This window comes from Cricetulus griseus, chromosome 3, assembly GCF_003668045.3.
Source record: "Cricetulus griseus strain 17A/GY chromosome 3, alternate assembly CriGri-PICRH-1.0, whole genome shotgun sequence".
Taxonomy (NCBI): Eukaryota; Metazoa; Chordata; class Mammalia; order Rodentia; family Cricetidae; genus Cricetulus; species Cricetulus griseus.
Window position 1 is genome coordinate 277,036,660 of NC_048596.1, and position 25,776 is coordinate 277,062,435.

Sequence of the window (25,776 nt, forward strand, 5' to 3'; positions counted from 1 at the left end):
AAGGGGAGAGTAAGAAGAGGTGTTTGGGAGGCTGGGGAATGGATACGGACCCTGAAACAGGAAGACAACAGGAGACAGGGAAGACAGATACAGACAGACCTGACCATCATCACAAAGAGCCAATGACCAGATCCAGCCTGGATAGTCCTTAGAAGTCATCCATGTCCCTCTGAGTTACATACAGCCCCATGTAACACAGGGGCAAGTCTCTCTATGGGTTTAGTGGCAGGGTAACCTTTTACATGTCCTCCACATGAGATCTGAGACCATGAATAAGTAAGCCCATATAATAAGCATAATAAACAGGGTTGGTGCTCTGGAACACTCACAAGCTGGGTCCCTCTCTGAGACCACTGGGTGGGTACAAAGACCACTTTGGTTTTTCTGGGGTTTGTTTTGTTTTTTGTTTTTTTCTTGTCTTTTTCACCCCAGTGTTCTACCTGGGGTTTCTCTGAAAAGTTTGTTTTCCCTGCTGAAAAGACACAAAATCTTCCAAACCTGGAATCCATGACATCAAAGACTAGAGGCCAAGGTCGTGAAGACAAAACAGTTCCTCTCTGCTTCCTAGAGTGCAGCCGAGGAGGAGTGGCTGGCAACGGCTGGATGAGGCTGCACCCCAGAGGTACACGGAGGATTACAGTGCAGTTCTGAGGAAGCACCAGTTCTTCCTCACAGCCACAGTAGTCAAGGCATGGTCCCAGACGTGGTTGAAGGGCTGCTTCTTGCTAGTTCTTCCTGGACCTCCCAAGAAGACAGCAGCTTTAGTAGTCTAGGTCCCCATGGGACGAGTCCAGAAGACATTGGTAGGTGTTTTAGCATAGTTAAAAGATCAGCAGTAAAGAAAAGCAGTAGACACTCGCACAGCCCCTGCATCCACTGAATGAATCCTACACACACAAATACAAGTGTGTGCACACGCGTGCGCGCACACACACACACACACACACACACACTTCAAAGTTCTCTCCATTGTCCTGTAAACACAAACACACACACACACACACACACACACACACACACACACACACACTTCAAGGTTCTCTCCATTGTCCTGTAGAAACACACACACACACACATACACACACACTCTTCAAGGTTCTCTCCATTGTCCTGTAGAAACACACACACACACACATACACACACACTCTTCAAGGTTCTCTCCATTGTCCTGTAGAAACACACACACACACACACACACTCTTCAAGGTTCTCTCCATTGTCCTGTAGAAACACACACACACACACACACACACTCTTCAAGGTTCTCTCCATTGTCCTGTAGAAACACACACACACACACATACACACACACTCTTCAAGGTTCTCTCCATTGTCCTGTAGAAACACACACACACACACACACACACACACACACACACACACACACACACACACACACACTCTTCAAGGTTCTCTCCATTGTCCTGTAGAAACACACACACACAAGCCCGAGGAGTTTTTGTGGGGCTGTCGGGAACCCAACTGTTCAGGGCAGAAACCAAAGCACCTCAGAGCAGAAGGTGGATCATCAATGCCCACACTGAGGGACAAGGCTGGTCTGCTAAGACAACGAGGGTGGCTCTCAAACCACTGCAAAGCTTCCTAGTTAACCTCTTCCATTGTCATGGTCCCGCTGCTCCATGCTCTGGTCACAGGCAATGCCCGCTCCTTCCTCCACCTCCTGGCAGTGGAAGCCTGGGTCACAAGGATTTGTGAATCACAGCAACACCTAATATGAAAGGGAAACAAAGTTACCATCTTAGCATCTCCAAAGTTAATCAGAGTCCCAACAAGTCCAGGAATCTGCCATATCCTGTCACAGCCTGTGGAATCCCCCAGGGTCACGTGTTATCTCTGCCAGCAGCTGGCTGTTTCCCCTCTAACAGCAACATCCTGGTGGGACATTTGAATCCACAAGCATGATCTCAAACAGTGCATGCCAACAGACACATCCCACTCCTTCCAGACCACAACAACCAGTTTAACAACTGCCACACCCCTCACTAAGAACCCCAAGGCATCTGTCTCTGAATCTGTATCATTTTTGAAGAAGTGATGGTTGATGGATGTCTATTTTTCTACTTTTAGAAGTTACTGGAACAAACTGGAACAAATGGTACAGACTTCATGGGAAGAGGAAAAATGAATTTGCAACCCTAGCCTTGCCATGGGCGATCTGTATTTCTGTCTTCGGTGAGTTCAGTTGCATCTGCTTGCTGCCACAGAACTGAGACCCTCATCCAGGACTCAGCTCCCAATTCCATAAATATTCCAAACATGAAGTGTGTGTCACTGCTTTAGTGACACACTTAACCACATTCAGGTTCCAACTTCGTAAACCCACTGTGTCCACTGTCTGGGTTACAGTGACTGTGTGGAGTTTGACTGTGTCCACTGTCTGGGTTACAGTGACTATGTGGAGTTTCACTGTGTCCACTGTCTGGGTTACAGTGACTGTGTGGAGTTTCACTGTGTCCACTGTCTGGGTTACAGTGACTGTGTGGAGTTTCACTGTATCCACTGTCTGGGTTACAGTGACTGTGTGGAGTTTGACTGTGTCCACTGTCTGGGTTACAGTGACTGTGTGGAGTTTCACTGTATCCACTGTCTGGGTTACAGTGACTGTGTGGAGTTTGACTGTGTCCACTGTCTGGGTTACAGTGACTGTGTGGAGTTTGACTGTGTCCACTGTCTGGGTTACAGTGACTGTGTGGAGTTTCACTGTGTCCACTGTCTGGGTTACAGTGACTGTGTGAAGTTTCACTGTATCCACTGTCTGGGTTACAGTGACTGTGTGGAGTTTCACTGTGTCCACTGTCTGGGTTACAGTGACTGTGTGGAGTTTCACTGTGTCCACTGTCTGGGTTACAGTGACTGTATGGAGTTTCACTATGTCCACTGTCTGGGTTACAGTGACTGTGTGGAGTTTCACTGTGTCCACTGTCTGGGTTACAGTGACTGTGTGGAGTTTCACTGTATCCACTGTCTGGGTTACAATGACTGTGTGGAGTTTCACTGTGTCCACTGTCTGGGTTACAGTGACTGTGTGGAGTTTCACTGTGTCCACTGTCTGGGTTACAGTGACTGTGTGGAGTTTGACTGTGTCCACTGTCTGGGTTACAGTGACTGTGTGGAGTTTCACTGTGTCCACTGTCTGGGTTACAGTGACTGTGTGGAGTTTCACTGTGTCCACTGTCTGGGTTACAGTGACTGTGTGAAGTTTCACTGTATCCACTGTCTGGGTTACAGTGACTGTGTGGAGTTTCACTGTGTCCACTGTCTGGGTTACAGTGACTGTGTGGAGTTTCACTGTGTCCACTGTCTGGGTTACAGTGACTGTGTGGAGTTTGACTGTGTCCACTGTCTGGGTTACAGTGACTGTGTGGAGTTTGACTGTGTCCACTGTCTGGGTTACAGTGACTGTGTGGAGTTTCACTGTGTCCACTGTCTGGGTTACAGTGACTGTGTGGAGTTTCACTGTGTCCACTGTCTGGGTTACAGTGACTGTGTGGAGTTTCACTGTGTCCACTGTCTGGGTTACAGTGACTGTGTGGAGTTTCACTGTATCCACTGTCTGGGTTACAGTGACTGTGTGGAGTTTCACTGTGTCCACTGTCTGGGTTTCAGTGACTGTGTGGAGTTTCACTGTGTCCACTGTCTGGGTTACAGTGACTGTATGGAGTTTCACTATGTCCACTGTCTGGGTTACAGTGACTGTGTGGAGTTTGACTGTGTCCACTGTCTGGGTTACAGTGACTGTGTGGAGTTTCACTGTGTCCACTGCCTGGGTTACAGTGACTGTATGGAAGACACAGAGGCTGAAGAAGTCAACATCCTTTCTCCACATTGTTCTATACTACAGACGCGAGCTAGTGACAAACTCGCCTGCTAGCCTGCCTTTCCAAATGCCCTGTGTAAGGCAAGTCTTCTGTAGTGTGACAGCGGCTTGTCCTCTTCTTTCTTCCTGGGACCATACACTTCCTTCTGGGTGGAAATCAGTACCAAGCAGGTGTCTAGAACCTGCTGATAAATCCTAACTCAAAAAGTATCCACAAGTGAACAGGTTTGCTAGAGATTTATTTATTTATTTTTGAATTGGATTTGGGGTTTTTGTTTTGGTTTTTTGAGACAGGATTTCTCTGTGTAGTCCTGGGTATCCTGGAACCCACTCAGTAGACCAGGTTGGCCTTGAACTCAGAATTATGCCTGCCTCTGCCTCCTGAGTGCTGGGGTTAAAGGTGTGCACCACCACTGCCTGGCTTAGAGATTTATTTTAACATGTCCCTATAGCTATCAAATATTCTAACTGTAGATGTGATTAAGGAAGCACAAACTGAAGAAAGGGAGAATACTCCATCAGAGACATTTTGCTTAAGACAGCCATTCCCTGCTCATGCCTGGCTAAAGGTAGACAGGAGAGCTAAAGGTATAGACAAGAGAGCTAGCCCCCGGACCAAGAGGCGCTGCCTGCGCTTCCTTGGCAGTGTCACTGTGCTACAGAAACCGCTCTCACTGAGTAATTCTTGTGAAAAAGCAGGCTCCTGTAGTGTCCTCATGTAGTGTTTATTAGAAAAGCAATATGCTCTCGTTATGGAAAATGCATAAGGATACAAAGAAGAAATCTTTTATCCCTTCCAAGGGCACCACCATCTTTTTAGCACCTCCCAGCTTCTAATAATAATCAGAATGGGTTAACTGGTGGTGACTCACACCAGGCAGGAACCAGGCTTCAAACTAAACACAGAGTATCATGTTCCATTCCCTAAAAACTCTCAGAGGCCCAGTCTAATTTTATGCCCATTTTTCAATTGATACCATGGAGGTTCTGTCAGACTGAACACCTAGTGCAGACACAGGGCTAGTGGCAGACTGAATGCCTAGTCCAGAGACGCAAGGCTAGTGACAGATCTGAGACTCCAACATCCACTTGGAGAAGCAACAGCTCTTCAAACTCCCTCTCCTCCACATGAGGGAGCAGGAAGGTTGAGTCAGGGGAAGAATAGAGGAGAGCAAGATAAGAGATACCATAATAGAGGGAGCCATTATAGGTTTAAACAGAAATCAGGCACTAGAGAAATGTCCAGAGATCTACAAGGATGGCACCAACTAGCAATCTAAGCAACAGTGGAGAGGCTACCTTAAATGCCCTCTCCTAATAATGAGATTGACGACTAATTCATATGCTATCCTAGAGCCTTCACCCAGCAGCTGATGGATGTAGGAGCAGACACCCACAGCTAAACACTGAACTGAACTGGAATCCAGTTGGCAGAGAAGGAGGAGTGATGAGCAAAGGGGTCAAGACCAGGCTGGTGAAACCCACAGAAACAGCTATCCTGAACAAGGGGGAGCTCATGGACCCCAGACTGATAGCTGGGAAACCAGCATGGGACTGATCCAGGCCCCCTGAACGTGGGTGTCAGTGAGGAGGTCTCAGAAATCTATGGGGCCTCTGATAGTGGATTAATATTTATCCCTAGCATAGGTGTGGACTTTGGGAGCCCACTCCACATAGAGGGATACTCTCTCAGCCTAGACACGCAGGGGAGGGCCTAGGCCCTATCCCAAAGGACATGACAGACTCTGAAGATTCCCCCATGGGAGGCCTCTCTCTCCCTGGGGAGCAGAAAGGGGATGAGATAGGATATTGATGGGGGCAGGGGAGGAGGGGAGGGAGAGGAAACTGGGGTTGACATGTAAAACAATGTTGTCTCTAATTTAAATTTAAAAATGGAAAAAAAATAAAAACCTCCCTCTCCTCCGATATAGGACCAGAGCACTCGGCACACTTGGCACACACAACTCAAGTCCTCTTCTAACCCAGCACCGGGTCAAGCACAAGCATTTTCTCCAGACATTGAAAATAGAGAAGGTTGGGGAGGAGCTGGGAGGAGCTGGGGGAGGGGAACTCATAATCAGAAGATACCATATGAAAAAAATCTATTTTCAATTTTTAAAAAGATAGAAAAAATACCCACTCAATAAACATCGGCTAGAATATTTAACTATTTCTCTAATGTTAATCATTAAGTATTATCATGGTGGGCGGGAGATGCTATTATAAGCAACGCCCTGCTGGGTCACGTTGGCCTTAGATCTTTGCACATCAGATCCACTCCCTAGATTCTGAGACGGCACACTCAGGGTTTGAGTGCAGAGTGGGCTGGTTGTGTCCTTCCCACCAGCTCTGAGTGGGCAGAGAGTGGAGAGAGGCCTTGGAGCATTCAGCACTTACGTGAAATCCTAGCAGGTCCCACTCACTTCTCACTAACACAGAGGCGGAGCCAGAGGGACCGCCCACTTTCTCATGCTACAAAAATGCCATGTTCTTCCCTCCGCAGCCTCAGGGAGAAACGTGCTGACCTTCTTGAGAACAGGGCTGTCCTGGCGTAAAACACTTCCAATGTCTTAGTGAAGGAGAATGTAGCAGGGTGAGAAAGGCTTAAAGGAAGGGAGAGCAACAGAAATGCATTGCCATGGGGGAGCCCTTGGCACCCGCACGGCACAATCATCCGTCCTGAAACCTGAACCAGACGGGATTACTGGTAGCTGACCTTTCTCCCGGGAAATGGAAGTAATAGAAGCTCGGGGCCAAGGTGCAGTGACTGGAGAGGGTGGTTTTTAAATACGCAGGGTAACGCGTGACACATTGCGTGTGCCCCGTGAATAAACATTTAGTCCACACATAAGAAGCTGGGCCTGTGGTTCTCCTCTTCACAGGATCTCTGGCCAACATCAACTCTTGGCCCTGCACTGCGCTGAACCTGGCACCACCCTCTACAAGAAACAGCCTGTGCACCGGGCAGTGTACCCGTTACCCCCAGGCTACCCACTGCTCCCCCAGCTCCTTTGCTCAGCCTGAGCTGGGACAGTACAAGGGGCGTGGCTTACACAGAAGTTAGAGCTATGTTTGAACTCTGACTTTGGGGCAAGTTTCTTAGCAATGTGGCTGACCTTTGGTGGTTATTACAGTCTCCACAACTCAGCTGCAAAATCAAGGACGCAGTCCCACTCAGCCTGAGGGCTGTTGAGAAGCCGAGAGGCAATGTACACTTTGTACCTGCTACGCTGGCTCACAGTCCAGGGAGGGGTTAGAGTTGGAATGTGACATAGCCCCTGTTAAATGTTTGGAGCCCAGCAGGTCACGATATTATGGGAGGTGCTAGAAACCCCAGGTGCTAGGTGGGATATCCTTCTGTATGCTGCGAATATGTGTTGCTTTTATTGGTTGATGAATAAAACTGCTTCAGCCAATGGCTAAGCAGAATAAAGCCAGGCAGGAAACCTGAACAGAGACAGAAAGAAGGCAGAGTTGAGGAGGTGCATGTAGCCACTGGAGAGGCAAGACGCAGGGCATCACTGGTAAACCACAGCCACATGGCGATACACAGATTACTAGAAATGGGTTGATCTATAAGAGAGAGAGCTAGCCAGTAATGAACCTAAGCCATTGGCCAAACAATTGTAAATATATATTAAGTCTCTGTGTGGTTATCTTATAACAGGCTGCAGGGACCTGGTAGGCAGAGAGAAACCAGTCAAGTGGGATTGGGCTAGATATAGAAAAGCATTCAAACTACCCACGATGGGGCGCAAACCCACAATGCTGAGACACAGTTACTATCCTCTCATACCTTATATTTTTGGCTGTGAGCCTAGCCTTTAACGGCTGAGCCATCTCGCCAACCCTATCCTCTCGTGTCTTAGCTAAAACACTTCAGTACAAGACTTAGGCTCCTCAGGTTCACGGGGGTAGAGCTAATTATCAGCATCCATGGTGGGCACACAGTGAAGCACAATTGCCTGAAATCCTGCTGGAGGTATTCAGTCCCCAGGTAAGCAAGCTCATCCCCTCACGCCGTTCCTGCCTTTGGTGTGGTGGTCCCTGCAGCAGGTACCCACTGACCTGCATAGCTCCTGCCGGTGCTCATGTTGGCTGGCAACAGGGTCCACTTGTCGGTGACAGGGTTGTAGTACTCTACCGAAGCCAGGTTGCAGGAGCCATCGTCCCCTCCAACCACATACAGGAGCCCGTTCACTGCACAGACCCCTGGGAATCAAACGGAAGTCACAGGATCAGTGCAAGTATCAGAGACCGCAACCCATGGGCAGCTCGCTGGTCCCCCACCCAGAGGCTCTTGGTGTCCTTCTCCCTCGGGGGTCTGAGTCCTCTCAATGGAGGAGCATGCTGGACTCTGAGGGCCCCTTTCTAGGGAGGCCACTTCTCTCACCAGGGAGCTTTTATTACTATGTCACCTTACAAATGTTCCCACTGAGCGACTCCCACTGCCACAGGATAGAGGGAACATTTCGGTTCTCTCTGTGGGGGATGCTATAGAGAGATGTCACAGGTCTCCCCTTCAGCCTGAGCTAGGGAAAAGACAAGATTGCCCTGCGTCCCCATTTCCCTGTGCCTTCGTTCTTTTCAGCTGAGCCGAATGCTAGGCCCATCCTATGAGCTGCTAATGGCTGTGCCTGTAACTCCCTCTTAAGAGGGAGCTTGTTTGATGGCAAAGTCTCACAAGGCTGGACAAAAGAGCGGGGGAAAATGTAATTTTTATTCAAGAACTTAAAACTCACAGTCCACTAGATAGTGTTTGTTTGTTTTTTATTTTTCACATAAACTCAAGTTTATTGATGCTGCTTCTTAAAGTAATCACTAGCAATGCTGCCTGAAGATACTCTCAATACAGGTGAGAGCATAGAATGTGCTGCCTTCCTGCCCAGATGGACATAAATGTACATGTTCATAGAATGTACAGGTCATGCCTCAAGACTCTACTTTTGGCCTTTTCCTCTAGAGAAATCATTTTAAGTGTGTACATTGACTTCACTGCAAGGATCATTTACAATAACTACAGCATTACCAGTGGCAAAGAAAAGATGGGATAAATGGAGTATTCCATAATGAACTGGGAAAATTATGATATAGCCGTGTTAAGTGAGAGCATGAAGATACGTTTAGGGTTGTAATTAGACGCTGACGAAGAATGGAAAACCAAGTTTGAAAACAGTGCTATGGTAAGATCCATATGCTATTAGAGAACTATCTACATGTGATTGTTTACACATGTCCGTGTTTATAACTTAATTCAAGGGTCTGCCTTACAGGCTCTGTAATTCCTTGTTCCTGTGGCTGAAGGCCAAACGCCAGCGGGTATCACTGCAGGCTCAGGCAGGGAACCAATTGGTAATGCCCCTCTGTTTATGCTTCTGACAAGTCAGCCATGGTGAGTTTAGCAAACAGGTCAAGTGGGAATAAAGGAAGTAAGCCTACCGGGCAGCACATCTTAGTCAGTGAAGCCTGGGAAGGTGGGTGAAGCTAACCAACCCATTCCCAGAGCAGAGAAGCACAAAGCAAGCTCAGCAGTACAGGGCACAACTCAAAGTGGAGTCATGGAAGGGGTCAGCTTGGCAGGGGCTGCCAGGCCCCAGAACACATGACCCTGAGTACTCTGTGACAGGCTGTTCCTTTAGGAAGGACTCAAAGAGCAAAAAGGACATGGGGACAGGGCATACGAGGAAGATAATAAAGGAAGAGGTGACACTGGACCAGTGGGGTAGAGCTTGGCTCTCCTGCCGCCAGGAAGGAACTTGAACTCTGTGAAGTATGAGGATCTTCCAGCCTGACACTGGCAGAGAAAACGAAACAGCACCCCTGTCTGCCTTAGGCCCACATGGCTCTGCACACGGCTACCGGCCTAGCCATCAGGCAGGGGCACTGGTGAACCGAGGCACCAACCTCCACTGGAGAGAAGGGACTCTGAGTCTCAGGGTGGGAGGTGTCCTGTGGCCAGCTTTGGGAGTCTGGGTTCTCCCTTCCCCTAACGCTGAACCTCAGAACACAGGCTCAGCTCTAAACTCTGGCAACCCTGTACCTTTCCGGTCCTTCAGAGCAATTACCTCCAGAGAGGGAAGCAGGGCGGCCCTGAGAGCTGAAGGAAGCACGGGGGCCCTGAGAGGAGAAGGAAGCACGGGGACCCTGAGAGGAGAAGGAAGTGCAGCGGCCCTGAGAGGACGAGGAAGCGCGGCCCTGAGAGCTGAAGGAAGCGCGGCGGCCCTGAGAGGAGAAGGAAGCACGGGGGCCCTGAGAGGAGAAGGAAGTACGGGGTGGGGGGCCTGAGAGGAGGAGGAAGTGTGGCGGCCCTGAGAGGAGAAGGAAGCGCGGAAGCCCGGCGGCCCTGAGAGGACAAGGAGAGTGGTCACACTACCTGCGTTGCGCCGGCACATGTTCATGTCTGCCACCTGCTTCCAGCTGTTTGTCCCAGGATCGTAAACCTCCACACTCTTCCTCACCAAGGGTCCATCGTGTCCCCCCGTGGCATACAGTTGTCCACTGAGCACCCCAACCCCTGAAAGGCAAAGCACAGTGTCACAACCTCAGGCCCTGCTAGAAGAACCCGGAACCAAGAGGCCTGGTGTCCAGCCCTGGACAGCCATCACCAGCAGAGTGACTCGGGGAGCAAGTTCTGTCTCCCTGAACCTCAGTCTCCTCATCTGTAAAGCAAATACGATGATACCCTTCCTGGCTCCCAGTAAGACAGGCGGCCTGGAAACACAGGCATCCAAAGCCAACATGGCCCCATTTCTGCTTTTAAAATGTAAACATGTATGTGTGTATACATATACAGGGGGTGACAAAGGAACAAAAGGATAAAGGAATCCACTAAAGTGTGGAAAGTGGCTAATTCTCCACAGTAAAATGACACCCCGTTTCCGTTTTGCCTTTCCATGCCGCCTCGCTTTCCTTCAGCATCCTATTATTCAGCCTTGTATCCGTTGAGTAAAGAGCCACAGAGCATGGTTGCTGAGGTCACCATTGGGGAGACATCCCTGCCAGCCTGTGCCTTCTCCTTGATGGCAGAAGGCATCAGACATCTCTGGGGAGGAGCTGCCCGGGATGAGCAGTCCATTGCTGTGAGATGAGGAGATACAGGCCCTAAAGGGGAAAGGCCTGGAAGCTGAGACACCTAGACCTGCCTCTCTAACACCCCTCTGGGTAACCCTTTCTCTTCCCTTCCATGGAGAGAAGGAGATGGAATGACTCAGTGGTCCGTGGACTACTACTGCCTTCTGTGGTCAGGCTGCACCCTTCTGCTGGGAACCTTCTGGAAAGATGGGGCCTTAGTCCCACAGACACTGGTCAGAAGCCCAAAAAAGTGTCTTGATGAATGGGATGTGGGGTCAGGTTGTGGGTCCAGGGGCTGGATCTGGAGGTGCAGACTTCACCAGGTCAAGAACTGCTTATGTCTTGCCCTGGCCTGTTCTCGAGGCTGCTGCTGCTGGGCTCTTGATGTCAAATCCAGTCAGTGGTTATTCTCACAGGTTAGCCAGTGGTTCCTAGCAGTTGCCCTAAACAAGCAGCAGATGGTGCTGCTGGGCCAACAATGGCTGGCGTCAGGTTGCGGGATTCGGAAAATCGGCAGGCTCCACGCTGCTTCCTCCAGGGTCAGCAGGAGCTGACACATCCAGGATCACGAGATGGCCTCTACTCCACCACCATGTCTGTCCACCCATCCCTCTGCTAGTGCTGTCTGTCCACTGTTAAGGGAGCCAGCAGCAGTCCAGGCAACTCTTCCACACCCCTCACCCTTTGGCAGCCTGGCCATAGACACCCATGTAGGAGCCACACTGGGCGCAGGCAGCTGGAAAACAGAGCCATTGGTCTCTAGGTCCTTGGCTCTCACAAGCACCCACCATGGCAAGCACACGGCCTCCCCACTCTAGAGATGACAACGCCCACTCTAGGCAGAGCAAAGCTTTGGAGAAAGGAAAGCAAGGACAGGGTTCCATAGTAACCTGAACAAAAAGCTCATTCCCAAGCCGAGGTCACTAGGCCTCTCAGAAACATAAGCAGCAGTTAATGACATCAAACAACACCATCTAGGGCCTCCAGCCGAGGATGGGCCAGGTGAGAGCCACCCCAACCACCTTCTGAGCAACTGGTGGGGAAAAGGCATTACCACTACAGGCGTGCCCGAAGGTGCAGAGACTGGAGCCCTGAGCACCACGAGGGTTGCTCTGGTGCACTGTCAGGCTGTCCCTGGCTTCACCATGGGTTATCATCTCAGAGCACTGTGTCAGGCTGTCCCTATATACATGGGCCTTTAGCACTTGCTGTCATGCCCCAAGTCACCATATGGATTTTTAGGAGGTACAAAGAAGATGCCAGAAGCTATAATTACTAAATGACAAGGAAGGGGGAAGATTTATGAATGGAACTGGTCCTTTGAGAACTTGGGCAGCCCCTGTATTGCACGGCTGAGGTATTAAATGTCAAAGGTGGGGCAGGGGGCTGCCCAAGTTGACATGATGAAGTGAAGCACACTTAGCTCTGAGGCTCAGGTTTCTTGACTTCAGGGAATTCATGAGGGGCCCAGTTGTCTGGGTTAGCAGAGATTTCCCCAAAAGAGCTCCCAACACACGCTTATGGAATAGAATCACACAGGCTTTCTACGTCATTGCCCATCAATGAGTATACAAAATTATGTAAAAAAATTAAAACAGCCTAATTTTTACAAAATGCTAAGGCTGTGGATATGTGACATCATAATCCAGCCTCCAAAAGTAGATGGAGGCAGGGGAGAGGAAATGTGGAGAGTGTGTGGTTTCTCGTCTCAGGAATCATGAGGCCTTTCCACCAGCCCCAAACTGAGAACCAGATCAGTTACCAGGAGCCCAAGATCTGTGGCCAAGGCCTCTGCTTGCTCCCCCAGACCTTGGACCCCGGGATAGTGGAGGAGACAAAGGAGAGAGGAGGGGGCTGTGTGGCAGTTCCTGGGTGCCTGGACTTCCCCACACAGCAGAAAAGAAATAGAAAGCCGTTTGGGAGGTCATTTTCTCCTCATGTTGGAGAGGAACAATGGAAAAGTGTGGATAAGGGACCTGGGCTTATCTCCAGGTATAATCACTGTGATGCTGGATTTTAACCCTGAAGACACCAGCGTCAGGCAGGCAAACTGGGCTAAATCCAGGGTGGCAGCACCACCCTCCCTCACAGGGCCGGGGCTCATTGTTAGAGCTCTAAAAGCTTTACCCGGGAGAGAGAATTCTAGCTCTGCAGGCTTCTAATTCTATAACCTTGAGCAAAGTGACCCCTGTGAGGTTGAATCAGTATCAGTGAGCCTTTCAGGGCTGAGGTTAGGAGTAAGTGGACGGCACCGCTGTCATCCCAGGACACAGTGGCTAAGGCAGGAGGTTTTAAGTTTGAGGTCAGCCTGGGTTACAGAATGAGACTCAGAGGAAGGATGGGAGAATATTTGTATCATAACAACACCTGGCACAGTGAGTGGACCTGTACTTTCCAGGGATGGAGACCCACATACAAACAGAATGAATGTTCTGGTGTGGCCTGGGGTATTGGTGAGCTTGAGGCCTGCCTGGGCCATACAACAGTTGTCTAAAACAAACAATAACAGTAGTAATAGAAAGGCACAGAAGACAGCGAGCCTTCAGTGCTGAGCATGGAGTCCCTGGGAAAGCCCCCCCTTGTGTGAGCATAGCTGTAAATGTGGTTGTGGCACTACTTACAGCAAAAGGAAAGGAAGGGGACAAGGGGAGAGAATGCACAGTTCCGCTGTTTGGCTCTAGTCTCAACAGATACAGCGCGTACCCCGAGGCTCTCACGTACCACCATGGCTCTAGTCTCAACAGATACAGCGCGTACCCCGAGGCTCTCACGTACCAGCGCCACTGCGTCGGGTGCTCATGTCTGCCACGTATATCCACTCGTTGGTGGCTGGGTTATACTGCTCCACAGTGCTCAGGCACTGCCTGGAAGCCCCATCGTAACCCCCGACAGCATACAGCTTCCCTGGAATAGACAGAGAGACTAAGGGTGGTGCGGTGACACGGACATCAGCAGCTAGGCTGATGCTCCGATTCAACCAGCTGAGGCACCTTTGCCTCATTCAGAGTTCTGGGCGGACCCAGCTTATTCTCCAAACACAGGGCAAAACTCCCCTCACACTTATGCTTTCCCATCTGCTCTGACGGCATCATCTACCTAGAAGCGATGCCGAAGCTCTTTCTAAAAGGGGGCCAGGTACCCAGTGCGGAACACTCACCTGGCATCGCTGAGGTTCAAAGCAATCTTGCTTGGAGAACTAGGTTAAAGCTGCAAGGCTCTCAGCCATAATCACATACCTAACTTCCTGGCTGTAGGCTCACAGTGATAAGTCAGAAGATCATGGGGGAATAATCTTTCCTGAGAACCCAAGCCTGGCCCTAGTCACACCTCCTGGCTGGTAGAGCAGGTGAAAGACTGGTTCTGAATTCATTCTGGGCAAGGCAGAGGGAATTTTTCTGCAGATCACCTTTGTTCTCTGAGCCATATCAGAACCACAAAGCATTATCAACTCTTTTTTTTTTTTTTGTATTTTTATGTGTATTGGAGTTCTGCCTGCATGTATGTCTGTGTGGGGACGCCAGATCCCCTTACAGGCAGGTATGAGCTGCCACGTGGGCGCTGGGAATTGAACCAGGGTCCTCTGGAAGATCAGCCAGTGCTCTCAACTACTGAGCCATCTCTCCAGCCCTTATCAACTGTTTTTAAATAAAAATAGCATTAAGCTCCTATGGAAGGATCATTCACAACTGGGGCTAGAGTCTGGGAATGAGGTGAAAACAGGAAGGGATAAATCTGACCTAAGCGAGAGCAAGGGTTCAAACATATGGGCTTAGCATTTATAGTCTTAGATACAACAGGACAGTCCCTTCTGTGGGGACAGGGAGAGAAGCCCCACTTCACCTAAGGACATCGGATCTACAGGACACCATGACACTAGCAGCAGGCTACAATGGCACTAGCTTCAGGCTAAATGAACACAGACATAGACATCCGTTTATCAGAATTACTTAATCAAGGATGGGCAGGCGACATATGAGTCCCTAATATGAAGGGTACGACTAAGATGCCAAAACCCATGATTACCTTGTTAGCTCCTCAGGCCCAAACAATGCCGTGCCATCAGGGCTGCAGACCCAGCATTCCTACTATTGCTGAATTGTGCTTTTCTCTCTGAGTCTTTTCAACTGACATTTTCCAAAAAGACCTCATCCACAGCTCCTCCCTCACAAAGTTAAAGCTGACAAAGAAATCCACTTAGTAACCTCCCCAGAATCCAGGCCACTAACACTGTGCTGGAATACCACGCGGGGTCAGATGGTCCCGGGCCGCTGACACTGCACTGGCTCAGGCAGTGCCATCTCTGTAACACATCCTCTACTCTGTTGAGCGTATCTATGTACACTCCAACTCACACTGTGCCTTGCCCTTATGCGCGATTCTTCCTGGTGGCAAGTAGCAAACTATCCTGAAATTCTTAAGGGTCATTCAGACTGCATAATCTTGGTTGTAAGATGATGAACCAGTGAAGAAAGCTGACTCTCCTAACCACTGTGAAGCACAGATCAGTCCAGTTCCTCCTCTGCATTCTTAGAAACCCTTTCTGGTGCCCTGAGGCAGCCTGCAGCCCTGGAGCTTCAGGAGCAGGAGGGGCAAGCACTTTGACTGTGCTTCTTTCTGCAAGTAGGCACACCAGCAAAAGCCCTTGTCCCTGGCAGTATAATCTCTACCATCAAGTCACCTCCTCTAAGCCCATCAACCTTGTAGCAGCTAAAGCAAACAGACACTCAAGGTGTGCATTCCTGAGGATCTGCTATTTTTAACCCCTGACATATTGTTTGATGCCCCCTGGCTGAGGAACAAGGGAAAAGAGAAGGTGGCTGGACAAAGCTCTTGGATCTGGCTGGTGAATCAGTTTCTGTCCCACCAAGAGGATGAGACCTTGAGAAACAGTTTATCCTGGAAGAGGGACAGGATTCTGGCCTCACTGAGACAATGTGTTTAACTACACTGGGATAATACGCCTCTAAGTGAAAATTTCAAACTAGTAACAGTGGGACAGGCTGAGGAGTGCCGAGAGAAGAGATGGCCACCATCAATGCCGGTCAATTTTTGTCAACTTGACACAGACTAGAGTCACCCAGGAAGAGGGACCCTCAGCTGAAGGATTGCCTCCATCAGATGTCTGTGGATCATTTTCTTGATTGCAAATTGAGGCAAGAGGGCCCAGCCCACTGTGGGTGGTACCATCCTCAGGAAGGTAATCCCGGGCTGTATATAAGAAAGCCATGGAGAGCAAGCCAGTAAGCAGCACTCCTCTGCGGTCTCAGCTTCAGTTCTTGCCTTGGGTTCCTGTTTGGCTTTCCTTGAGGATGGAAATAAACCCTTTCTTCCCCAAGATGCTTTGGGTCACTGCTTTAGCACAGCAATAGAAAACAAGTTAAGACACCATCTCACTGCATCTTAGGCATGTGTGTGTATGTGTGTGTGTGTCTGTGTGTGTCTGTGTGTGTCTGTGTGTGTGTGTCTGAGTGTCTGTGTCTGTGTCTGTGTCTGTGTCTGTGTGTGTGTCTGTGTCTGTGTGTCTGTGTGTCTGTGTGTGTGTGTGTATGTGAGTGTGTCTGTGTGTGTGTGTCTGTATGTGTGTGTGTCTGTGTGTCTGTGTGTGTCTGTGTGTCTGTGTGTCTGTGTGTCTGTGTGTGTGTGTCTGTGTGTGTGTGTCTGTGTGTGTGTCTGTGTGTGTGTGTGTCTGCGTGTCTGTGTGTGTGTGTGTCTGCGTGTCTGTGTGTGTGTATGTCTGTGTGTGTGTGTCTGTGTGTGTGTGTCTGTATGTGTGTGTGTGTGTCTGTGAGTGTGTCTGTATGTGTGTGTGTCTGTGTGTCTGTATGTGTGTGCCTGTGTGTCTGTATGTGTGTGTCTCTGTGTGTGTGTGTGTGTGTGTGTGTGTGTGTGTGTGTGTTGTGTTAGCGTGCATGTGTGTGCTTTCACTGGTGTACACGAAGCACCCATGCATATATCTGGGTAAGCAGACATCAGTGCAGACTAATAAATCCTCACTAACCCATCATCTCTAACATTTAATTCAGCTCAGACCTCTCCGCACTGGTACTGAGCTCACCAACTCGCACCTATCGGCATTACAATGGTTTCCAATCTAGATTAGGACTCAGAAGACCTAGGTGGAGAGGACTGCTCTGCTACTCACTATCCAAACACAAAGTACTTCTCATTTGCCCTCTCCAGGACAGTTTCCCTGTCCAGCTGAAAGACAGAACCATCTGAGTCCTACCCATGTTCTTCCAGAGGGCTTGGGAGAATAAGTAAGAGAAAGATGTTTTATAAATTTCTGAGGATTGTCTGGCCAGGCCTTCAAGTATCATGACTCCCTCCTGCTCAGCCACACCCCACATCAAGCCTATCCTGAGATCTGAGATGAGTTAGACCTGGAAAAAAAAAACAAAAAACAAAAAACAAAGCCTGTCTTTCTCGATACCCTGTTAGCATACAACACATGAAGGTGAGCAGAGATTTAGCAAGCATAATTAACTCAGGCCCTTGCTACAGCATGCCCAAATTTATATGTTGACTCTGGGCTCCCTACTTCCTTCCCAGGCCCCACTGTTAGCAGAGATGTTGGCAGGTGGCCGGGGGACAGGTGTCACTCTTCCCCATGTCTCTGCTTTCTCTCCTAACATGCTGAAGCCCTCTGAGTCTTGGCCCTCCTCGTCTGTTAACTAGAGACAGTGGACAGAACTCAGACAATGGGGCCACAATGAATGGGGCATCAATCCAGCACTGTGCTGGACTCAGGACAAGACCCACAGGCTAGGGCAGGACCAGCCGCCCACCTCCTTACCCTCCACAACGCCCACGCCCACACTGCTCCGACGCGTGTTCATTGGGGCCACGAAGAACCACTCATTGGTCTTGTAGCTGTAGGCTTCTACCGACGCCAAGCCTAGGGAAAAGAGAATCATGAGATTCCTACAGCCAGGGCCTCACCCTGCTGTGTGAGGAACAGTGAGGCCAAGTGGAGGCCAAGCCAGGACTACAGACTCAATGTCCAGCTTGGTGCACCTCTGCCTAGCCTGTGGCCATGGCAACTCCTTAGACTACATAAGGTGACAACTGACCGCCAGGATATGACACACAGGGAAGCTGGTGAGATGGCAAGGGGTACATCTGAATTGCACTATAGATATAAACCATTAAACTTCCAGAGGGGAAAACTCGATCCCAGGTAGAGACCCGAGGATGCCTTGCTGAACACCTCCCGACCTCTTTTCCCATCTTCCCTTCTACTTTACAAGCTGGACAGCTAGAAGTGAACCTCCTAGGATCCCCTGCAGCGAGATGCCACTGAGCCCTGAGCAGAAATCTGATGAGGACTTCTTGAATGGCCTTCTCATCTCTGATATGGGGCAGCCCCTTCCTGCTTCTTGCTACTGGGGACACAAATGTCCTAGCTGGAGTCCTAACTGCTATAATGTTATCATGGGGAAAGCCAAGAGGCTCTTAAAGAATCTGGGCCCAGTGTCCGTGTGCACTCAGACTCCATGTTCCCTCTCTGGATCACAATAAAACCCCCTTCACCAGCACTGTAAACCAGGCTTTCTCCTCAGCGAAAGCAGGTCCTGCTGAAATAGTCATCAGCACCCTCCCTAGATCACTCTCATTGAGGAACCTTCAGAAAGGCGGCCAATAAATAAATAAATCCAACTTCTCCCTCCCTGGGGCCCAGAGACAATCACTGCAGTTTGAGTCGCCATCTTCAGTCATCCACCTGACAACATGTGTACAGATGGCACCACCCACTAACAGTTCAACCTGAAATTTTTTAATTATTTTTTAATGTGGAAGGGTGCTTTGCCGGCATGTTTATCTGTGCATCGCACATGTGCAGTGTCCATGGAGGCCAGCAGAGGGCATCAGATGCCCTGCAGCACCATTACATATGGTCGGTCGTGACCTGCCACGTGGATACTTGGGAGTGAACCCGAGTCCTGCCGAACAGCAGCCAATGTTCTCTCCAGACCCCAGGTTGAAATTTTGAAGTGAGGTAAAATCTGGGAGTGAGGTGCCCATGAGTGGTGGCACAGCGTGCAGGGCTCTGTGGGACAATATAAAGGACAATGACCAGTTGGGCAACAGTGCCTGTCTGAGCCAGGTGCCTCTCCCTGAAGCCACCCACAGGTCCTTCTGTCTAGACTCCAGCAGGGCACACCCCCTCTCTCTGTCTGATACTCTGAGGGAACAGACTGCAGGCACTGGAGAGGTGAGCAGGGCCCTTCCAAGGGTGGGGCCTCCTCAGAATCCGTGACACCACAGAGCAGCTATGGCCCCTGCACATAAGAAGGCTTGTTGAGGACAGACAGCACTTAGGAGTTTGGATCTTGAATTCCCTAGAGGTCCACATTTACGCTGAAGGCTTGTTTCTGGGTAGCCGTTCTGGGGAAGTGGTGGAGCTTTTGGGAAAGGGTCCTTAGCACCGGTGTTCTCCCTTGAGTGGCTTAAGATCACAGTCTTCTGTTGCTTCCTGGATAGTGACTCGAACAGTTTTACATAGCCACACAGCGCCATGATGAACGACCTCAGCACAGACCCACACCGGCCTGTGGACTTGAACCTGCACAACCACTACAAATGCATGAGGCTAGCCCAACAGCCGCCTGAGCAACATCCCCTGGACCTACCCGTACTGCCGTCAAAGCCTCCGACCGCATAGAGGAGATCATTGAGCACGGCCGCACCCAGCGTGCTCCGGCGCTCCTGCATGCTGGCAATGGATGTCCACTGGTCCTTCACGCCGTCGTACACATCCACTGTCCGCACCCGCAGAGAGCCGTTAAAACCACCCACGGCATAAACGTGGCCGGCCATGAACACCACACCTGAGACAGAGGGAAACCAAGCATGAGAGCTGGGAAGGGAGGGGGTGCCTACCCAAGCCCATATGTGACATCAAAGAAGGTAGGTGGGCATATGGCCAACTCGATATGAAGGCCACTCCCAGCTTTCGCTATCTGCAAGGAACTATGGGACTCTGATTTCTTTCCTATTTGTTTCTCTAACCTCACCTGGTTTGCGTAAATTCCTGAATTGGCTTAAACTCACAAGCACATAAGACCTGACCTCAGAGTAAGCACCCCCAACATGGTGCAGGAAGGGAGGGGCAGGAGGTCTGGGGGGGGGGGGGGACTGGACGGCATCAAGAGGCAGAGACCAGCAGAGAAAGGCTGCTTGGAACCCAGGTGAGTCTGGGGCTGGGGCTGCTTACCTGCTCTGCATCTCCTGGAGGGGAGCTCGGCTATCTGGTCCCAGCGGCCCTCCTCAAAATCATAGCACTCCACACTTCGGATGGCCTTAGGTGCCTGGCCACCAACCACAATCATGACCTCCAGAAAGAAACGCACATTAACTATGTCTGCCCACTCTGTGGCCCTTCCACACACTGCCTGCCAGTCTGCAGAGTTACACACACAGGAAGCTGCTGCCCTAGTCACTGAGGGGTACATATTCAAGAAAAGCCGGCCACAAAGCACACATAGGCCCACACTTTCCAAACACCCCCACTCGGGGAGATACAGCGTAACAAAAGCATCTCCTACAACCTCAGTACACACAAAATGGGGCGGGGGGGGGGCAGTTTTTACATCAAGACAAACATATTTAGGGTGGGAACCACAGATTCTGGATACATTTTTAAGATGATATTATTAACCATAAGTATTTCTGAGTACCTAGACTGCAGAGGGTACCTATTACCTGCGATAAAGAAAAAAAGTAATTTATAAACACTGCTTTGTGGTGGTTATCTAGTGACTTAGCTGACAGTGCTCTGAAAAATGGTACTTAAAGGGCTTTTTGTCCGCTACAAGTAAGGCCATAGCCAAGGCAGCCAGGCATGCATGGTGTGTTGTCATTTGCTTGTCATTGTGACTGACAGATAAGGAATGTAAAGTTCAGAAAACACCGTGTAAACAGCCAGAGGTCCCTCAGCAGAGGGAGGCAAAGAAGAAAGAGGAACCCAAGCCCACCTGACGCAGAGAGGAGGCTGCCATGGCTTCTGTTCTAGAAACTGTGGTCCCCGTCCACACTGGCCACTGCACGATGCATCAGGGAGTCATGAAACTCAGTTCAGCTGGTCGTGACCAGAATACATCAAGTTGAACAGCACAGAAGATGCACAGCCAGGTATTATTTTATGAAATATTTAGATGCATGTTTTGAACAGCGATTCGTATATATTTCTTGCTACAGGGTGTGGTCAAATCAAAGGGAAGCCATGTTCTACCTATGTTAATGAACTGTGCTGACCTGTGGCGTCCACACGGCCAAAACATTATACATGCCACTCATGAACAGGAATCAAAGTGCTGAAGATAGCGATAGCCTGCGTATTGTGATAACCTGGGCAAACTCGCAGTGCCCGCCTCATGATAACATTACCAGTCCTGGCATTTCAACACCCTTCTTTCAGCTAGCCAACACAAGCCTCGAGCTGAGCACAAACTGAAGCCTGTCTTATCCACCCAGCAGTCCCCACACAAACCACTGGGCCCTACCCCAAGTTTCCAGTTCAGCAGGTCCAGGGTTTATCTTTAGAATTGGTGCACGGTGTCTGTGACCCAAATGTAGGTCACAAAATCTTCAAACTCAACAGTCACTTTTGACCTCTAATCCCTTCCAAAGCAAACCACACACACAGGCCTAGCCTCACTGCAGTGCTCCCAGTCCAGGACACACAGGCCTCACTGCAGTGCTCCCAGTCCAGGACACACAGGCCTCACTGCAGTGCTCCCAGTCCAGGACACACAGGCCTCACTGCAGTGCTCCCAGTATAGGACACACAGGCCTCACTGCAGTGCTCCCGGTATAGGACACACAGGCCTCACTGCAGTGCTCCCAATATAGGACACACAGGCCTCACTGCAGTGCTCCCGGTATAGGACACACAGGCCTCACTGCAGTGCTCCCGGTATAGGACACACAGGCCTCACTGCAGTGCTCCCAGTCCAGGACACACAGGCCTCACTGCAGTGCTCCCAGTCCAGGACACACAGGCCTCACTGCAGTGCTCCCAGTATAGGACACACAGGCCTCACTGCAGTGCTCCTGGTATAGGACACACAGGCCTCACTGCAGTGCTCCCAGTCCAGGACACACAGGCCTCACTGCAGTGCTCCCAGTCCAGGACACACAGGCCTCACTGCAGTGCTCCTGGTATAGGACACACAGGCCTCACTGCAGTGCTCCCAGTCCAGGACACACAGGCCTCACTGCAGTGCTCCCGGTATAGGACACACAGGCCTCACTGCAGTGCTCCCAATATAGGACACACAGGCCTCACTGCAGTGCTCCCAATATAGGACACACAGGCCTCACTGCAGTGCTCCCAGACTAAGTCTTCATGTCCCTTTCCTGCAAGCCTCAGCTTAGAGTCCTCAGTTTGGGGTCAGCAGAATTCTTCCCAGAGAAAAGTCAGATTGTACTTGTTTAAATGGCAGCCATGGGCAGGTCCATGGGGTTGGAGGTAGGGGACGTTCATGAACTCAGCTTCTTGGCAAACTTCAGACAATACCCAACTCCCTCCTCCAGGGTAGCTAGAAAGGCTATGTGTCCATAAAACTCCCTAAAACATGCCTTAAGTGCCGCCCCAAACTCTCAGACTCAAGCAACCCTCCTGCCTCAGCCTTGTGAAACTACAGACACAAGCCATCCCTGTTGTGCCCGGCAATAATCACTGCTCTTAGATAATCTGTCCACTGGGGTGAGCCTGAGTAAGGGCGGGGATGCAGGGGTCATTAGGAGTTGAAGAGCAGGTTCTGGGCCAACAGTAATGCCAGCTGAGCAGCACAAAATCCTCCTCAACACTGCAGGGTACTTGAGAGTCTCACAGGTGCCCCGGGGTCCTGATCCCAGGTCTCAGTTGTCACTGTGCTGAGTGAGGGCTGTAGTTGTGCTCACTGGAGTTTTTTTTTAAAGATTTATTTATTTATTATGTATACATGTATACCTTCAGGCCAGAAGAGGGCACCAGATCTCATTATAGATGGTTGTGAGCCACCATATAGTTGCTGGGAATTGAACTCAGGACAGCTGGAAGAGCAGTCAGTACTCTTAACCACTGAGCCATCTCTCCAGCTTCTCATTGGAAATTTCTGGTTAACTGAGTATGGGCAAGCTGAACTCCACCACGGCAGGGTGGTTAGGCATCTCCCAAGGAGACCACCACTACTATCGAAGGTCCAATGGCCATTTATTTTAGTGAGACTTCTTAGCCTGGTTTCTTAGAATGCGTTTTAAAACACACGCTCAACGCTTTTTCACATCCACCATTCTGCTTCCAGGAGAAGAGCGATAGGAATGCTGGAGCCAAGCCCTGTGACCCATGTGTGGATCAAGACTCTAACCCTGGCTTCGGGGAATGCCCACTCAGGTCAGAGGAACTACCTGGGCTGTGCACACTTTCTTCATGGGGTAAGAGTAGAGTGTGTCCAAACTCTCTTCCACGACAGGTGAGCTGGGCAGAAGGCAGGCCCAGCCAGTCGGTCCCTCGGGCCAGGGCAGGAAGCAAGTCTCTCTTACCCTGGTGCGTGGGGCCGCAGGGCTAACACCAAAAAATTCATCCGAAGGAAGTGTGTCCAGGAGAGTAGAAGACTGGTCCATGCAGATTCTAAGCAACAGGTGCCCCTGGCAAGAGCTGACGGCAAGATGAAGAAACGATAGGAGTCTGACAACCAGACAGCATGAGAGCAGGGCCCAAAGAGACAGTAAAAGACTGGGGAGTCAATGGGCATTGGGGTCAGACACATCTTGGCTCAGCTGTGAGTCCATCGCTAGTCATCCACAGGCAACCAGAGGCAAGACTTCCAGCCTCGCTAGGCCTCATTTTCAGCACCTGCATTATCTGAGAACCTGGGGTGTTTCTCACACGGTGTCTGTAGGCTTCAGTGATACGATGCACTTGTTATACGGCTTTGGGAACAGTGAGCAGTGTTAGCAGGCAAACACTTGACATGGTCATTGATGCCTGAAGACTTTGCTGAAAGACACTATTGAAAATATAGAAAAGGCCAGGCATGGTGGCACACGCCTTTAATCCCAGCAGTTGGGAGGCTGAGGCAGGTGGGTCTCAGTGCATTCCAGGCCAGCCTGGTCTACAAAGTGAATTCCAGGACATCCAGAGATGCTACACAGAGAAAAAAAAAATATATATATATGTGTGTGTGTGTGTGTGTGTGTGTGTGTGTGTGTGTACATGTGTATATGTATATGTGTGTGTGTGTGTGTGTGTACATGTGTATACATGCATATATATGTTATGTATGAGCTTTGAATGAGAAAGTGAGGTGTATGAACCCCAGGGGTCATGGTGAGGATTCTTCTCAGAATCCAGGGTGTTTGATGGGAATAAGATGGGAGAGAGGCAGTCCAGTCAAGGGACTTGGGCCAGGTGTGAGTCACCCTAGTCACCTGCCAGCAGCCTCTGCTTCTAACAGTTTTATCTGAAAGCCAGGCGGTCCAACTCAGGATCGGGCTGCCTTTGTCCATCCCAAATGGCTTTTTGTATTGTTTCTAAAGGGGTGGATAGAGGCAGACACTGAGCTGGAATCACAGGAAAGTGTCAACACATTTCCAAAGGTCTCCTTTCTACCCTCCTAGAGCCTGATTCTTTTTTTTTTTTTTTCCTTTTTTTTTTTTTTCTTTCCTGCTGCCATCTGTGGAGCTGGGCAATGCAGGCAGGCTCTGAAACTGAGAAACAGCCTCTGGTTGTCCCTAGCAACCCAGCCTCAGGGAGCATGCTGGGTACCAAAGGTATGGCAGCCAAGGCCATGCTATTAGCTGTTCCTTCTGGAATGTGTTGGGATCACCGGCTGTCCCCAGCCCAGGAACACTCTCTTGTCACCCTCCATAGCTGTCTCAAGGAGTTCTAGTTCTTCCGGGGAAAGGACTTCACTAACAGACAGTCATGTTGAGAAGTGCTGAGGAGAGTGCCAGTCTCTCTCCATCACTCCAGTTCTCCAAGTTTGGTCTATCAGAAAGCCCATCTGAGCAGAAATTCTAACAACCAAGCCAATCTGTCCTTGGAGTTCCTCTGAGAAGCCCAAGGACCTCCTCTTGCTCTGCTTCCTTGGTTATTTGCAAATTTTCTTGCCATCTCAGAGAGACTTCCTAGAGAGCAGAACTCAGGAGTCTTCCCACAGAGGACTGGGGAGTTTAGAGGCCATGTCATAAAGTGGTTCAGAGTCACTCACTCCCCCTCAGCTTAAATCTCCACTCAATCATTTCACCGAAGGTGCTTCAAAAGAAGGGCAGCCACCTTCTGATCCACCTCACCGCCCGCCCTTTGTGTGTGCTACCTTAGTCATTTATGTCTATCAAAGAAAGTAGCAAGAGGGATGGGAGGGAGGGTTGTTCTGCGAGGAGGTAACAGCAAGGCCAATGCCTCTGTCTGGAGTGTGCCCCTCACTTTTTTGTGGTAAAGTCCCTCACTGGAGAAGCAAGCTACCTTGCACTGGAGTCCATGAGGTGAGAAACCAAAGCCCACCAGCGGCTGTGTGAGTGAGGTCTTCCCCAAACTAACCTTTGGACGACTGCCACCATGACCTCTAGCTTGGCTTTATGTGAGACCAGAGCCAACACGATCCAGCTAAGCCACCCTGGGACACCTGCCCACATAAACTTCAAGATGCTCAATATTTGTTGTGTTGAGCCAGCAGGGAATATGGAAACGGGTGGGGCATAATCCATAGGGAGGCGGTGACAGATCCTAAGAGTCAATTTCCCTATCTTCAAAACGGGAATAATTAGAGTTGTGAAAATTCTGAGTAGGAACCGGAGAGCACTTAGCCCAGGGCTAGGCACCTTTGCTCAGTAACCGAGGTCCACTACTGTTATCATTGTGGGAACTGTCATCCCTCACACT

The 25,776-nt window shown here is 50.1% G+C and overlaps 1 protein-coding gene and 1 non-coding gene across 2 annotated transcripts in view; both read right to left on the reverse strand.

Annotated features, from left to right (window-relative positions):
- Positions 1-1,357: 1,357 nt before the first annotated feature.
- The window catches only part of LOC100753683 (kelch-like protein 3), a 114,637-nt gene continuing 90,218 nt past the window's right edge, over positions 1,358-25,776 (reverse strand). Inside the window, exons 9-15 of the mRNA XM_027409730.2 lie at positions 20,125-20,242; positions 19,541-19,738; positions 17,704-17,805; positions 13,686-13,814; positions 10,213-10,353; positions 7,908-8,051; positions 1,358-1,730 (exon numbers count right to left, since the gene is read on the reverse strand). Of these exons, the coding sequence (XP_027265531.1) occupies positions 1,702-1,730; positions 7,908-8,051; positions 10,213-10,353; positions 13,686-13,814; positions 17,704-17,805; positions 19,541-19,738; positions 20,125-20,242 (861 nt within the window). The 3' untranslated portion in view covers positions 1,358-1,701. The remainder of the gene's footprint in view (positions 1,731-7,907; positions 8,052-10,212; positions 10,354-13,685; positions 13,815-17,703; positions 17,806-19,540; positions 19,739-20,124; positions 20,243-25,776) is intronic.
- Positions 23,386-23,465, reverse strand: Mir874 (microRNA mir-874). The gene has a single exon (NR_105269.1). It is a non-coding gene; the product is annotated as a microRNA mir-874 (primary transcript).